Source organism: Lupinus angustifolius, chromosome LG05, assembly GCF_001865875.1.
Source record: "Lupinus angustifolius cultivar Tanjil chromosome LG05, LupAngTanjil_v1.0, whole genome shotgun sequence".
Taxonomy (NCBI): Eukaryota; Viridiplantae; Streptophyta; class Magnoliopsida; order Fabales; family Fabaceae; genus Lupinus; species Lupinus angustifolius.
The window spans coordinates 15,645,923-15,664,194 of NC_032013.1; the positions used below are offsets into that span (position 1 = coordinate 15,645,923).

The following is an 18,272-nucleotide window of genomic DNA, read 5'->3' on the forward strand; positions in this document are numbered from 1 at the left end:
ACTTTTCAGTGGTCCACTTGCATTAGGCGCACTTCCATGCGCGCAGCACGCCACCTACTCCATTGAGCGTATACAAAATAGTGGCAAAATGATGATTTTCGTGGGTATTTGCACTCAGGGTGGAAACATATACAAAATAGTTCGCATTGAAGTTTTGTCAATTAGGATCAACATATGCAAAATTCAGCTTGATCCAACGGTGAATGAATGAGTAATCGCAATTTAAATCGAACCACTTATGGTTGAATTCTTACTTTTGTCTGGAACTTATCTTCTTCCAGTTACTCCTCCTTATTAAGCCTAAAAAAATTTAGAGGTGAGACTTGACCAGTTAAACAAGTTTTAATCATGTATTAGTATTTCATTCATTTGAGTTAAGTAAGTAGTTAAAGTGTCTTAAAAAGAGTGTATAAAATATGATTAATTTGGCACTTAAAAGTAAGCATCATATGTGTTAATTTATGCTTAATTGTGAGTGGTTCTACCGCCCCATGAGCTTTATATTATCCATATCCTACTTACATTATGTGAAAATCAGTAGCTAAGTACTCCATTTTGGGGTTCAAAGTAGCATGAACTTAATGTGTAAACTCTTATTCACAATTAATCCATGAAGTTCGATTCCATTTCACTTGTGTATTTACTTTATGAATGCTTTTAGTTTGATCAACTTCTTTCATGATACTTGAATAAATTGCTTAAATTATTTATGCATTATTCTGAACTTGCATAACTCATCAAGTAGTACATTTGCTAGACATAGACTTGTATTATTTATCATTTCATGCATTTTACTTATTGGTATCTAGAAAATAACTAATTTTGTGATTTTATAAATCCAAAATTGAATAGCATATGTTACTAGACATAGAAATATGATTGAAGGTTCATAAAAATGAGTTTTATCATTGTAGTTACTAGATGTAGAACTATTTTTGGTAAAGTGCTAGTATAGACCAAAACATTAGCAACTAGAATTATTAAGGTGTTGCATTTTTACTCAACTTGCATACATGGATTACAAGACATAGTAGCATGATTTTGTAAGTCATATTTCTTGATCTTATGAATTAAAGTTGCTAGACATAGGATTTTATTGCATAAGTTGCTAACTGACTAAGAGATTAATTGTTAGTAATCTTGAGGTTGTTATATGGATTAATCGTTACCAAATGTATTTAACATAAGAATTAGGTGTGTAATGACAATGAATTTAAATTTCAACCCAGCTACCTTTATCATTATATTACAAATTCGAACTGTTTGTATCAATCATTCAAACAACCATTAAAATCTAACTTAAAACAGTAATTTGATAACTGAAAGGCTATAACCTTCACAAGTATCTATGGATACGATAAAAATATTTTCTATACTTGTTTGTGACACTAGAGTTGTATTTATACTCCTATTTTTTGATTAATTGTATAGTGAAGAAGATCTTGCTCTTGACATTGACTAAATTTTGATGAACATGTCAACATCAACAAAAAGAAGAAAAATGATTGAAGACCTTAAAGACTTAGAAGCATGTTCATCATGTGAAAAAGACTTTTTAGCCTTCTAAGTTAGGTACTTCTAGTCCTAAGTCTCTTTACATAAGTAATGTTCAAATGCTCTAAGAAATATTTTAAATTTTTTTGAAAAAGTTAACTTGGTTTGAAAATGATTTCAAAAGATTGAAAACAAATTTTCAAAAAACTGAGTAACATGTTACTCGGACTGAGTAACAGATTAATAGGATAGAGTAACTGGTTCCCCAAATTGAGTAACAAGTTACTAGGCAAAAATAAGGTAGAGTAATCGATTACTCAGTCGAATAACCGACTAATCATTTGACATAAGATAAGGTAACTAATTACACCATGTAAGTAATCGATGCTGATAACTATTATAGCAGTTTTTTAGATTCAAACTGAATTAACTTCTTCCAAAATGACTTCTACCTCTACGAATGGGTGTGCTGATTGGAAGCATATTTAAACACCTTTGGCATTCAAATTCGAAATCAATTATTCACACAACTTTTACACACAATTCATACGCTATTCATACTAAGTTTTTTGCACTTGATTTTCATCTAGAAAACACTAGAGCATTTGTGTATTGCTTATTGTGAAAACGATAAGCAAATCGTAACAAGGATTGAAAGTTTAAGAGTAACCGTTCATAACAATCATTAGCCCTAGATACCAGTTCTTCATATATTCAATTGCCATAAATTCACCATAGGGTGTGATGAAGGGAAACACTGAAAACGAGAAGTGGTGTGCTTCTTGTGGTGAGATTGGTGAGTGATACTCTTAGGCAAAATCTTGACAAAAGATTAACATTTATTACATACTGGAATCTCTTGTGGTTTGCAAAATGACTGGATATAGCCTTCACTAGATAGAAGGTGAACTAGGATACATCAATATTATTTTTTTCCTTACTCTTTTACATTATGCACTTCGATTTTTGCTAACTTCAGCCTTTTTGTTGCATATATGAGTTTTATATGTTACAAGTTGCAAAAATATGCATTATAAGTCGTAGAAAAACCAGAAAACTAATTTATCCCCTCTCAGTTTGCCATCTAGACTTACAAGTACATGCACATACCTGTTATCCACACAGGTATCCGTAAATAATATGAGGATGAGCATGAGTAAGCACTACTTGCATCCCCGCTATGTTGCCATCCCTACTTGGAACCTTGTTGTTTTTACCATATATTATTCTACTTATTTCGACAATAAAAAAAGATGAAACTTAATTATTTTTCTCAATACTAGTGATGGAGAGAAGCCAACAACCAATCATATAAGATCGTATGTATGCTTGTCGACCACGTTTGAAAATACAAGATCTAAGATCTGTCTTTTGCAACAATGATGACATCTTCTCTTCGAATGCAAGAGACTCCATCCCATTATAAATAGGTGAAGTTTGCTTATAACAGTAATATATTCTCCATACTTCTCTACCTCTATCCTAATTATCATACTGCTATAAAAATAATAATGAATTAATAATATTGGAGTGCTTTTTTAGGTAACCACCCAGGTAAGACTAGCAGCATGTGTTCTGTTCAACCAAGCAATTCAGACTCCCAGTTCTTCCATGGTCGACTACAGCAAGACAATCAAGATATACACAACCACTCTTCTAAGTTGCTTCTATGGTTGACTATAGCAAGACTAACACCAAACCAAGTTGCTTCTAAGTTCTTAATCTACCAAATCTCAGAGGAACACCGAAAACTCTAATCCGGAACCTTTATGAATCCCTAATTCTGTGCTTCTTCAGTTCATATCTGAAGTTATATGTTTCCTTATTTTTTCTATGAATTTACCTAATTCTCACGCCAATTCGTCTCATTTGTAAGTCTAAGGGTTTCGTTTCGCTTCCTAGAATTCGAGAATTCGAAATTTCGAAACCCTGGACAAATTCGAAACCCTAGTTAGGAGCTGATGTTTTAAACTTCGGGGTGATACAAGATTGGGAATGAAGATTCTAAATGGCTTATTTGGTGCAAGACGCAGAAGGGCTCATGGGGTTTTCAATGGCCTTTGTGTTATGCTTGTGTTTTTCTTCTTTTACAATCGTGAAGATATTATTCGAAACCCTCTTCTTAAGCAATCCACATATTTGGGGAATGATCAAAATTCAATTTTGAGAACTTGGCATTCTCACATTGCTGTGATTCGCCGTAGAATGATTGAAACTGATCTCAGTACTTCATGGGTAGTTGGTGAGCCTCGTGATGAAGATTTAGCTCTAGGTAGTAGTCCTGGATTGTGTGCTGGATTACTCCACCATGATGGTTATGTTAGCCGATGTGAATTCCTAAAGGTTAATCCGCAATGCTCTTCGGAGGGATATCTTGATTACTTGTGGTTTTTCTATTGTAAATGTCGAAGTTTTCGATTACTTGGTTATCTAGTATTTGCTCTGTGGCTTGCTGCTTTGTTTTATCTGTTGGGGAACACCGCGGCAGACTACTTTTGCCCGTCCCTTGAGCATCTTTCAAGGCTCTTGAAATTGCCTCCAACTGTGGCTGGGGTTGTGCTGCTCCCACTCGGGAATGGAGCGCCCGATGTGTTTGCCAGTATAGCTGCTTTTGTGGGTACTGACACAGGTGAAGTGGGTCTTAACAGCGTGTTAGGTGGTGCTCTTTTTGTTACCTGTGTTGTTGTTGGAGCTGTTTCTCTATGTGTTGCTGATAAGGAGATTCGAATTGATCGAAGATGCTTTCTAAGGGACATCGGTTTCTTTATATTCAGTCTTGTTTCGCTTTTAGTTATTTTGGTTGTTGGTAAGGTGGGTGTTGGGGCAGCCATTGCTTTTGTATCAATTTATGTTGTTTATGCATTCATTGTTGCTGCCAATGAGATATTGCGGAAACATGCACATAGGTTGAAATGGGATGCTGTCACCCCATTGCTTCCTGTCAAGGGAAGTGTGTTTTCTCAAGGTTCCGAAGAGGATACTTCTATCTATAGCTCTTTGCTTCACTTAGACACCGAGAGTGATCATCCCTGTCTCCCTCCTTCCTTGCCACAGTGGATGTGGTCTTCAAATGTGGCTATATATTCAAACCAGGGAAACAAAATCACTTTGGATGAAAGGCCTCCTTGGGGATGGAGTGACGAGAGCATGGAAAACACCAGGTTGTCTTTCTCTGTTTCAAAACTTTTTTTTTTTATGGAAATGCCAGTGTCAATTCCTAGACGGCTAACAATTCCGATGGTCAATGAGGAAGTATGGTCGAAGCCATATGCTGTAGCCAGTGCTTCACTGGCTCCAATTCTCCTGGCCTTTTTATGTGGCACCCAAGATAATATGAGTTATCAGAGTACTATTCTTTCTTATTGTATTGGTGTTACTACTGGATGTACACTTGGTATTCTAGCATATAAATACACTGTGGCCGATCATCCACCACGTCGGTTTTTGATTCCCTGGGTTCTTGGAGGATTCATCATGAGCATAGCATGGTTTTACGTAATAGCAAATGAGCTTGTGGCACTATTATTATCATTCGGTGTAATTTTCAGCATTAATCCATCCATCCTTGGATTAACTGTATTAGCATGGGGAAATTCAATGGGAGATTTGATGTCAAATGTTGCATTGGCATTGGATGGAGAAGATGGAATTCAGATTGCTTTATCTGGGTGCTATGCTGGTCCTATGTTCAACACACTTGGTGGTTTGGGGATCTCATTGCTGCTTGGGGCCTGGTCAAAGAAACCTGCTTTGTACGTCGTGCCTAAAGACAATAGCTTGTTTTACACCATGGGATTTCTTATCACAGCACTGCTATGGGCACTTATTGTTTTACCACACAACAATATGCATCCTAGCAGAATATTAGGAATGGGTCTCATTGGCCTTTATTTGATATTTCTTTCTTTCAGAGTGTGCACTGCTATGGGACTCGTAACAGTTGCTGGTTTAAGTTGAGTTTTCATATAAATTGATCTACATTTTCATATAATTTCTACATCTCTCTTTGGGACATGAGGCCATAGGATCAAAAATATCAGGAAAAAAAAGGGTATTGAGGCCATAGGACCAATCTGGTAGTTCCTTTAGATTAGTTGAAAAATGAAATACTTCCTGGATGCCACTTACTGGACCTCTTCATATCTTAGTCTCTTTTATTCGATGAGGAAAAATATATTGATTGGAGTATAAGGGTGTCTACCTAATACAAATAGAATATCAAATAGTGATCTTTTTTTAGAAGCTAAATTAATACAAGTTTTTGGATTATTACAGCAATTTGCAAAAACTAAAGAAGTTAGTGTCACATTTATAGCAAACCAAATTCAAGATCTATTGAATTAAATCCATAAAGACCATAAACATGACTTCATTTCTCATAATTCATAAAGATCACACCTCTTTGAACTACAACATTCTCCATAGCTTTAAACACCTCTTTGAACTACAACATTCTCCATAGCTTTAAACCTTTAGCCGTAGTGAATGATTCATGAAGGGTAAACATCTCCATAATTGTTGTTGGAACTTGAAAAGGGGATTGTAGTTAAGAGTAGAAGCTTTTCCCCACATTCATGGCAAACTTGTAAGATAAAAATAAATGTTCAATAGACTTCACATGGTTGTTACACATTGCACAATTCAAGCCTTCAGTCGTTATTAAAACATTCCTTTTAAACAATTTCTCCTTTCTCGGCAATCTTCCTATAAGAAGAATTTTTAGATGACTAGACTGGACAATGTTTAGATGTCGTGCCTTTTGAAGAAACTCAATGTTTAGATGTCGTGCCTTTTGAAGAAACTCAGCTTCCTGTTTTTCTCCTCTTTTTTAAATTGTATCATCTTATTATCTATTATCAGTAGGTTTTCCTTCATTAGTTTGGACTTCAGTCCGTGTTTTCAAATTCTGAGCAGATGACCTATCAAAACTAACTAAATTTTTTCCAAGTAGTTAATATTTAACAAATCTGCTTATTTTCAACTTTTGGACATGTTGGATATGATTTAGGACATTCTTCTCTAATACTAAAATTATCTAACTTTTTTGTCCCTCACACACCAAACAACCCTCAAGCATAGTCAACTATTGTTGCTTCTTGCCGCGATGTCAACTTCCACTTTTATGTTGTGTGATGATTTGATGAAACTTGACATTTTATTATTTGTCATAGGTGTTTTAAATTGTGATTATGGTTGTGGTTATTGTGATTATAACCATTGTGATGTAGATTGTGATTATAGTTGTATGAATTTTGTCATTAAAAACATATTTTGAATTTTATGTGACTTTATGCAATGCAATGTAGTTGTGATGTGCGCTAATACAATTGCAATGTAATTTGATGTGGTATCATAATTGTGTTTCGGTATTACATTATAATTGTGGGGTTATGTAGATGTAGAGGTCACAATAACTATAATATTATGGTCGTATCAGGTGATGTGGTCAGTAAACTTATTTATTATATTAATTGTTTACCTCGTTTATTCTTTAGTGTTTAATAATATGATTTCTTAATGTTATATCAACTTTAGTATAATTGTATATATTTCTCAACAGAAGCATATCTGCTATCTCACTTTTAATGACACAAAACAGTGGGACATCATATATGTTCTCTTTCTTAGTCGTGTACTTCAATGTCACTTGTTTATATGTAAAACATTAAAATTGTCAATTTGAACTAACTCAAAACCAAACCATTGTGCTTGTCCTCTTAACTAGCATTTGTTTGGGGGCATATTGAGTTAGTATGGGGAATGTGAATGTGAAAATAATATGCTCTCATGTTTATTTCAAGGTTTAAAACAAAATATTTCAAGGAAAGAGTAATTCCCATGAAAGTGGTTTATTCATGTTTTGGTCTCTTTGTATTCCCATTCACAATCTATTACATATATAATTATGCACAATAACAACAGAAAAGCTAGCAAAAATAATTATGCACAATAACAATAGAAAAGCTAGCAAAAATAATTATGCACAATAACCAAAGAAAAGGTAAAAGGGATAAACAAAAATAAAAAAAAATATAAGTATGCACAATAACAAAAGAAAAGCTATTTCTTTTATCCATTTCATACATAAAACAGTCTGACTGGTATGATTGCTGACCATACTTGAAAATGACTTTGTTTCTAGTTTTTATCGAATGAGAGTTTGAACGACTTTGTACGGGGAAAATCTCAATCCAACTGTGTTAAACTCGGTTAAACCAAAAAGTAAACCAGATAGTTTACTTAAAATTTTAAAATTTCAAAAAATAGAACACTACTCCAAAATTTTGTTTTATTATGGTCTAAAAAATATGAGGAGCTATTACTTCAATGTAATTATATAAAATTTTGCATTTATGTATAATTATTAATTATATATGACATCACCAATTAGATCAGACTGTATAAATTAAACCTAATACGAGACATTTTTCGGTTTAGTATATGGCTTAGTTTCATAACATGATATATATATTTAACTAGTACGAGAACAAAATAGAGAATAAATGTAAATTATAATAAGAATTAATAATAGTAGAATATATGTTTGTATACTATATTTTTACAATTGTATATTTTTAGAAATATACACCTAATAAATCTTAAATATTTTATACAACAATATGTTATAATAAATAATTGTGTTCTTCATATCATTTTCTTTTATAATTACAACATCCAAACCTTTATATTAATATGGGACGTTGACAATATGGACGGAAGAACTCTATAATATTCTATATAAATCATATTCACTGCTAAAAATTTGATTTCTAAATCTTTACTATTGTTTTTTCCTACGATTTTTCTTAGCCTCTTTTCCTCTAAAAATTGGAGTAAACCTCATTTTGATTCATTCTCCTTATATAGGCTTATAATGTTCTCCTCCGCGCATATACAAAACATCTAATACGCGATTCTATCTTTTTCTACATTGTGAGTATTTTATGGGTATTTTAGTAATAATGACCTATATTCTCATGAATATACATCATCAACCAAACAAACTTTGAAATCATTTCCCTAAATTCTCAAATTTCAACCAAACATATTTATTTAAATACTCGAAAATAATAATCTTAGTAATAACATTCATGCAAATATGATTTCCAAAAAAGTAATTGTATTCCTTTAAAGAAACGCTACCTACATGTTTAATTCAATTCATTTACACTTAAACATCAATGACAACCTTTGGGCATGTTAGAGAGTCTCCACCCGAAACTTACTTGTTGATAAAAACAATATTATCCTACATTGTGTTACATGTCTTTTCCTCTAATTAATAAAAATATGTGAAGGCTCTATTCTGGAAAACTAACTTGTAGCTGTGAGGTTATAATTATGAGCTTGTAGCTTGTAACTTTGAAGGTAGCTGAAATCTTTTAGCTATGAAGGTAGCTTATTAAACTAAAGTTGTTCAGTAAAACGAGCTTTGTAACTAGATGAAATTTAAAAAATGATTAAAAATGATATGCATTGTTTATTTATTATTTATTTTGTTATTTATTAATTGAAGTAATTAAGTATATAGTTAATTTAAAATGATCATTAATTTTTATATTTTAGTTATAATTGGATATGTAATATTTTATTTATTTGTCTGTTTAATTTAATTTAATTTTTTTGTTTCCAATATTTTTTTCCAAAAATGCAATTAAGTTATATAAGTTTACAATATTCTTCTACCATTGACACTATATATCATTAAAAGATATAATACGAAAATATTTTATACATCTATCTAACAATCAAATGCAAGAATAATGTATATATCACATAAAAATCTAGTGGAAAATAATTTACCTATCAAACAATATCATATATCTCACTATATAGAGTCAAACAATAGGAAGAGCTATAACTATGTCACATGTAGCCATGTTAAAAAAAAAAAAAAAATTTGTCCCATATAAAAATCTTATAAATTGTGTAACATATCTGAAGTGATAATTATTAGGAAGCCACACAAATGAAGGGGACTACTAGTTTTTTCTCTATGAATGAAATATAAATGATGGAAATGTAAGAATGACAAATAAAGTTAATAGAGTTTTTTTAATTAAGGGCATGTAATGTAATTTGTTAAAATATAAAAAGCAAAATTGGAAAGAAAATTATTTAAAACTACTTTATTTTCTAAACTTGTTGAAGTAACTTTATGAAAAGTGGCTTTTAAACGTTACAAACTCTTTTTTAAAAAGCTTCAAGCTACCTTCAATTTTTGTTTACCGAATGTCTCGAATAGTTTTTTGAGTGACTCAAAAAATTAGAAGCTACTTTAAAGTTTCTTCAACATTGCCTAAGTAATTGTATGTTTAAACTTAATAATTATAAATTTTATTTTTCCTTTTTATTAATTAAATTGTAATTTATTCTTTTTTATTAACTAAATTGTATTTTTAACTTCTTATTAAGTAAATTCTATTTTTCCTTCTTATTAACTAAACTGTATTTTTTCCTTTTTATTAACTAAACTGCATTTTTTTCCTTTTATTTACTAAACTGTATTTTTTATTATTTACTAACTAAATTGTTTTTTTTTTACCATTGGTATAGAATGACAAAACTGGACAATAAACTTTCTCCTTCATCAAGGCAAGTCGAAAATGGCTTGAAAGGTCTTGTCACATTATAGTATTATATTTTTGCAATGACAATTTCACCCATTAATAACTCAGTATTCATCCCACCATTCTTAATTTTTCCAAGGCTGTTTTGGTAAAACCATATCTAGAAACCCTTCCATTTTAGTTTGCATTTTCCTTATCAGTCACCGGTGGCCTTTCATTTGTATCATTCCAACTTTGCTCTATTTCTCTATGTCTCTTCCTCTGTATATATTTTTTTCTCCAAAAAGAATCTTTTAATTTGAATAGGTTTTTTTCGTACAGCGGGTGAATAATATTTTAATACCATTTTTTTGTATTTGATATTATACATATTTATTTTTATTTTTCATCTACTATTAATTTTTTATATATACACGTTTTTAAATACATGAAAAAAAAACATTAGATACTATTTATATTGTGCATAAATCATTTCCATTACATTTTGTAATACAAAATGGTTTTGTTAAAATAAAATAAAAAACAAAAGATGTTCTTATTCTCAATCCTTGAGGCTGAAATTAAAACCCGATAGGTATATTTAAAAATCTAAACTATAAAGACCTAAGAATAAATAATTTTTATTTCTCTAATTTAGCCTCAATCATCAAAGTAGTTTCAACTTCTAAAAAACTGCTTCCTTATTAAAAATATTTAATTAATTGATACAATTTCCATAATTAAAAATTACATGTAACTTTCCACATAACTTTCTTATTCTCTTTCCACCCTTCTTACTTTTTCCACCCACAAAAAAAAAAGCAAATGTGATTTATCCTCAGTATTCTAAATTCCAATATCTTTAGTGTTATGAACTATTCCTTCCTCATTGGACCACATTTTCCAATGTAAATCAATGACATAAACACTTTAAGACGGGGAAGGTGTTTCGTCCACCCTCCAACCAAAGATAAAGTGACACACTAAATATATTTTTGGGGTTAGTAACTTAGTATTATGTTGGAATTGAGGCTTGCATGTTTTTGTTTATAGTTTTTTGCCATGACTTTCAATCATTATGTCTTTACTTTTATTTATGTGGTATATTGTAATGAATTCATGTTTAAGTGACATATAATTTACAAAGTTGTTCAATTGTTATGAGTATGCTAGCATTCAATCTTCTATGGTATGTGCTTTCATTATGGTTTACCTTTCTATTTATTTCATTTTGGTTGTGATTTGGTATAATATTAAACACTATTTTGAAATATTAATATTAAATACAAATTTAAATATTTACTAAATCACACTACACACTTTGAAATAAAGAATGATAATCTCTATTTTTTTATATTTAATCATCAATTTTAGCCCTACATAACATGCTAAGTATAGAGTAAAATAGACATTAGGAGCGCAAAATATTTTTTTCATACAATCACAAAATAGGAATGCAGTTTGACAAACACGTGTCTGTGAACACGCTAGAATATTTTAAAATGAAAACTTCTTAAAGAAAGGGAAATAAGACATATGTTAAATACTGAATATATTTAAGGAGATAAATTATCTCCTAGTATGTTTTATTCTCAAAGTTTAATAAAGATATCATCCTAATTTGGCACGGTATTGGCTGCACTTTGCACATAGGTCTTAGGTTCGAAACGGATAAAACCAAACTCGTTTCATTTTCATTTTTTTCTTTCCTTTTTCTTTCTCTCATTTTTTTCTTTCCCTTTTTCTTTCTCTCATTTTCTCTCTCACCACATGTTCTCTTCCTTTCCCTCTTGTGTTCAGTTCATTCCTATCACCATCTCCATCTCATGCTAAATGTCACCATAATCTCTCATTTTTCTCTCTCTCTCCCTCTCTCACCCACGGTTACCATCATTCAACATAATCGTTCATCGTTCATCATCCACTATCACATTTACAATCATTACTGAAATTGAAGTTTCTCTCAAATTTTGATTAGAAATCCCTAACTTGTTGATTCTTCAACTGATTTTCATTAATCCTTAGTCTCTAATTTCAATTTTTTTTTAATTTTTCTATCAATTTCCCCAAATATGTAGAAATCCACAACATGTGAGTTTTTGTTATGTTTTTAACAGATTCTTTAATTTTTGTTCACACAAAGTTCAATTCAAGTTTGATCGCTCTTGTTTCCCATCATTCCCATCATTTTTCATGTTTTTAAACTACAATGACCATTTTTGAATTTCAATGGTACTGGATGTCTTCATGTGTGTATTTTATCATATATAGTGCATTCGTGTTAATTTAATCACTAATTAATTACGAATTGTTTGTGATAGATTTGACCGATCTAGATTCTTTTTCTATGTCACTTCTCCAAGATCTTATGCACATTATTTTCTACTTAAGTTATAACAACATTATTTTTTTTAGAACAAGGGAGAGATGAATTAACAATTTGTACGATTTAAGATTGTTGGGATTTCGAAGAAAGAAAGAAGAATAGAAGATTGGAAGTAAGCTAGAAGAAGAAGGGTATAAAGAATGTTGTGTGATATTATTTCAAAGCTAATTATAGAAAGGTTGGTTTAACAACTAACAGAATTTTGAAACTAACTTCTAATTTTGGCAAGTTACAATTTCTACTCTACTTACTCAAGTTTGGACTCTCTTAAGACTTGGATTAATCTATTCATTTCAACATGCTTCCTTAAGAGAAGTTCTTAAGAGATACAACACCCATGCATTCTTATCAATAACTCTTCAAACCTATCTACCCTTAATGTCTTGGTGAATAAATCTGCCAATTGCAATTCGGTTTTGCAATAAACCACTTCTATCTTCTCTATGTTCACCAAATCTCTAATGAAGTGAAATCTCACTTCTATCTTCTCTTTGTGGCTGAGATGTTGCCAATCTTCAGTTGTAGTGGCACCTTCATACTCATCTTCATCTCTGTTAATAATTCTTCTAACCAAACAGTTTGGCAAGCTGCATAACAGCTTGAGATGTACTCAGCTTCACAACTTGAGAGTGTAATGACTTATTGCTTTGTTGAGGACCAAGAGATAGGAGCATTGTTGAGTTTGAATAAGTATCCAGATGTGCGTTTCCTTTCAATCAAATCTCCACCATAATCGGAATCTGCATAACCAATCAACTCCAATTATGATCCATGTCTCCCTATTTCTATTGGATAAAATATGCCATAGTCCATTGTTCCCTGAATATACCTCGGTACTCTTTTAGCCGCTTGGAAGTGAGTTTTCTTTGGTTTGAACATAAACCTACTCATAAGGCCAACACCATAGGCTAGATCAAGTCTGCTATTGCACAAGAACCTTAGTGATCCAACAATCCTTTTGAACATTGTCTCATCCACTGTCTCGCCTTCCTCATCCTTGATTAGTTTCAGGTTTACCTCAACTGGACTGCCTACTGAGTTGTAGGAATCCATGTTGAATTTCTTTAGGACTTCACTTGCATAATTTTCATGATGCGTCATGATTCCTGATTCTATATATGCAAACTCCATCCTAGGAAGTAGCTCAACATTCATAACTCTCTTGAATTCATCAATGATTTTTTTGTTTGATCCTGTTACTAACAAGTCATGAATATATAAGTATATGATGAGCAATTCTCCTTCTGCACTTTTGATGTATATTTCATGCTCAACAAAACACTTCTAGAAATTAAGCTTGAATAGAAAGGAGTCTATCATTTTGTTCCAAGCTCTTGGTGCTTGCTTCAAGCAATACAAAGCCTTCTTCAACTTGTATACATATTGCTCTTTGCCTTTTGTAACAAAGCCTGGTGGTTGTTGCACATATACGTCTTCTATTAGAGGTTCATGGACAAATGTTGATTTCACATCTAGTTCAAACAAACCCCTATTCCTAACACTTCTTATTGCAACAATTGCCCTTATAGTTTCAATTCTGGATACAGGTGCAAAAACCTCTTTATAGTCTAGGCCTTGTCTCTACAAGAAACCTTTAGAAACAAGTCTTGCTTTGTACTTTGAGATTGATCCATCAAGGTTCAAATAGATGGACTTTATTTCTTCATTCATTGCATTATTCCACTGTATATGGTTCAATGCCTCAGTTTCATTTATAGGGGTTGCCTCATCCAACAATGATAAGTGAATCAAATCACCTTCCTCATTGATCTGATCATCAGCATGTAACTCATAGTCTCTGAATCTATTTGGCATTGTTCTTAATCTTTGTAATCTCTGAACTCTAGGTGACTCATTAGTTCTTTCAGTTAGTCTTTTTTATTCAGATTCATCACTTATGGTCATAGGAACCATCTTTTTTAAAGTGGTTTGTATCTGTTTCCAATCCCATCTTTCTTGTTCTAGGATTAGCACATCCCTACTAATTTGAACTCTTTCTTTGACAGGATCATAAAGCTTATAGGCTCCTGTGTTATGATAGCCTATAAACACCATTGCTTCACTTTTATCCTGAAGTTTGGTTCTTTTCTGTTCTGGTACATGTCTGTAGGCAAGTGATCTAAAAACTTTGATATGACCAACCCTTGGTTTCTTTCCTGATCATGCTTCAAGTGGTACTCTTCCTTTAAGTTTCTTAGTATGGCATCTATTCAAGATATAGACTGAGGTTGAAACTACTTCAACCCATAACTTTTGTGGTAATTCCTTTTTTTATCAGGCTTATTGTCATGTTCGTAATGGTTCTATTCCTCCTTTCAGCAAGACCATTACACTGAAGAGTGTATGGTGCAATAACCTTATGTTTTATGTCATTCTTTCTACAATAGGCTTCAAACTCATTTGAGGTATACTCTCCTCCTCCATCAGTTCTAAGTATCTTGATATGTTTTCCACTCTCCTTCTCTACAGAAGCCTTAAAACTCAAGAAAGCTTCAAAGACATCACTTTCGGCCTTTAAGACATCTAGCCAACTCATTCTACTATACTCATCTATAAAGATTTTGAAGTATTTATTACCTACCAAGGATGGTGTCTCAAGAGGGCCACACACATTAGAGTGAACAACCTCTAGGATTGATCTGGACCTCATTTCCATTTCTGATTTGAAGGATTTTCTGGTTTATTTCCCTACCAAACAGACTTCACACACTTTCTCAGGCAATGATATGCTGGGAATTCCACTTACCATTTGTATTTATCCTAGTTAATGCAGACTCTTGAAGTTTAGATGACCAAACCTTGAATTCCATAACCAGCTTTCATCACTAATCTTTATAGAGGCTAAACATTGCACTTCAACTGCTTTGATGTTTACTTGGAATGTTCTATTCCTAGTCAGCTTGCTTCTATGTATAAGCTTGTTATCAGCATCAGACAAATCAAGATTGCCATTTCTCATTCTCACACTGAAGCCCTTTTCAAGCAATTGGCCTATGCTTAGTAGGTTGCACTTCATCTTTGGTAATAATAGCACATTTGTGATTATTGCTTTTGAACCATTCTCCCTTGTAATCAACACATTCTCTGCCCCTTCTACTTCTAGTGAGTTGTCATCTGCAAACTTCACTCTACTTTTCTTTGATGGATCAAATTCTGTTAGCCATTCTTTGTGCCTGGTCATGTGATTGGAACACCCTGAGTCTAGACACCATTATTTAGTGTGTGAGCTTTTTGTGGATGTAATTACCATTAGATTCAATGGTTCTGAATCTGAGTCTTCTTGCACTACATAGACTTCTTCATGGTTCTTTGTTTGTTTTCCCTCTCCATTAGGACTTTCATAAGAGTAACGTCCTAATTTATGGCAGCTGGAGCACTCAACCTTTCTTTTATCAAATCCTTTTGATTTTTTGGTTTGTGTCGCGCCCCGATTATTCGGTTACGCGACCTCTTAGAGTCGCCACTACATTTTATGGTTAAAAATGTAAAGAAATATTTAAAGCCCAAATCACATTGGGCTTTTGGATTTTTGATATCCAGGTTCGGGAGTCGATTACGAATTGGGAAAGGTATTAGCACCTCGTTCGCCCGTAATAAAACGGTACCCTAACTAATTGCATACATTGAACACCCTTAATTTATTTAAATTAAATTGCTTAAACAAAATATATTTTATATTTTTATTTGTGTCTGACAAGTTCATATTGCTCCTACGTATCCCCGGGTGCAATAGGGAAATCAAGACTACGTAGTTCTTAACAAATTAATTTGGTTTGATTAAATGATTTAGAAATTGGTTTGAATTTAATTAAAGTGGAAATAATAGACAACGAGTCAACATTGATTGCTTACCCTCTTCCCACTTCGATATATAGCAGACGCAGTACAAGTGACCGCGACCGGTTATCGGCTCGAAGCGAAGAGAAAGATGCAATACGAGTTGTAACCTTGCTACTGAATCCTAAAACAATTAAAACTCGTTATTATTTTTATAACGTAAAGCTTAGAAATTTATTTGAGTTTAATTAGAGTGGAATAAATAGATGAAGAGTCAACATTGATTGTTTACCTTCTTCCTAGTTCGATGGATAGCATAAGCAGTACAAATGACCACGACCGGTTCTTGACTCGAAGCACAGAGAAAGACACAATACGAGTTGTAACCTTACCATTATATCCCAAAAATAATTAAAATTTATTATTATCATTATTACCTTTAAAATAAAGTTTAGAAATTTGTTTGAGTTTAGTTGGAGTGAGATTAATAGACGAAGAATCAACATTGATTGCTTACCCTCTTCCTATTTCGATAGAGAACAGAAACAATACGAGTGACCGCGACTGATTCCCGGCTCGAAATAAGGAGAACGATGCAATACGAATTGTAACCCCATTATTAATTCAAATATAATAATAATTTCTCATAATTAATTTGCTTAACAATTTGAATCAAATTCATACAATTAAACATATGAATTATCTTACTTTTATCAACACGCATACAATAACTAATTGACTAATAATATGCATATAGTCCCTGACACGTTTCAATGCGCACTTTAACCAATTGATTAGAAAATTTGTGAAGTTATATAGAAATGTAACAAAAATAAGTGAACCCAAGTTGAGTGACAGCGTAATATAATATAATAAATAGGATTTCACTTTGTATAATTAATCCATAATGCATATATTGTCCAGACAGAGAGGTAACAAAATGAAAATAAAAAGTAAACATAAACAAAGCAATGAATATAAATAAAGACGCCATGATTGGGCCTTTCTTCAACAAAGCCTTTTCCATGGTTTCATTTTTTTTTAAACATGCATGTTACAATTGGGGATATTTTAAAAGAAAGCATTGCATAATGAAACAAGAAAGGAAGGGGCACCGAAACCCTAGAGATTGCATCAGCCCCCTTTTTAGAGGAAAGGAGATGAACTCGTTCCTGGAAATCATGGTTAAAATTACATCTCTTGGGTGAATCGCATGTGACACCAGAGAACCTTGCAATTTGCTCGCGGTGCCTGAAACCCATAGTGGGTGTCTGCATATCTCTTCTACCCCCGTCATCAATACTGTTTCCAGCACCATGTAGTGATCTCTCAATGGTTATTGAAGTCAGATAAGAATTTGGCCACCCCTTTACCTGAATGAACTAAACCAGTTGCAGGTCCATCGCCTCATGCGACGAGGCTTGAGTCACTATCGGCAGTGATTAGGAAAGTTGGAGCAGGTTGATACCTCTCTTTATTTTTTGTTTAGAGGTTACTAAATGGGATATTGAATCTTTGATGATAGATTGTGGTTTTAATTGATAAGTTAAGGGAATGAATTTGATTACTAATTTAATGTATTGACTAAGTTCCTATAATACCTTTGTTTAGTTATCAGGATGAATATGTATGAAAATGAAGGATGGAGATGGGTTGTTGTAAAAAAATTGTCTCTGTTTTATATACATTAATGGCTTCTACAAAACTCCCATACTTGTTGATGAGGAAATACATAAATATTGCATATGAAAAGCTGATTTGAAACTGGATAAAATCTATTGCAAATAGTTTATTTTCTTGAACAAACCAGAATTCAATCAAATTATGTTTACCAAAAAAAAAATTATCATATGAGTATAGTGTATAATTTAATGATAAGGATCATGCTAAAGAATTAAGAAGTAAATAATCACTAACCTTTTTTAGCTTTCCTATTGTATGCTTTGACTCCTATGTCTCCCCAATATAGGTTCCTACCTTTGCTTGTTTGTTTTTTTTACTTCCGAATGATTCCCCCTCTTACGCTCTTTTACTGTCAAATTATATATTCTCTCCTCTTTGTTACT

General features: G+C 32.4%; 1 protein-coding gene and 2 long non-coding RNA genes across 3 annotated transcripts in view; 1 reads left to right on the forward strand and 2 right to left on the reverse strand.

Moving 5' to 3' along the window:
- On the forward strand, positions 3,038–5,459 carry LOC109347900 (cation/calcium exchanger 4-like). The gene has a single exon (XM_019588017.1). It carries the CDS (start codon positions 3,490–3,492, stop codon positions 5,449–5,451), a length of 1,962 nt encoding a protein of 653 aa, XP_019443562.1. The 5' UTR covers positions 3,038–3,489; the 3' UTR covers positions 5,452–5,459.
- On the reverse strand, positions 5,652–5,935 carry LOC109347901. The gene is made up of 2 exons (XR_002107673.1): positions 5,863–5,935; positions 5,652–5,724 (listed from the first exon to the last, which is right to left on the reverse strand). It is a non-coding gene; the product is annotated as an uncharacterized LOC109347901 (long non-coding RNA).
- LOC109347903 overlaps positions 12,855–18,272 on the reverse strand; it is a 17,257-nt gene continuing 11,839 nt past the window's right edge. Inside the window, exon 3 of the long non-coding RNA XR_002107675.1 lies at positions 12,855–12,870. This is a non-coding gene — a long non-coding RNA (uncharacterized LOC109347903). The remainder of the gene's footprint in view (positions 12,871–18,272) is intronic.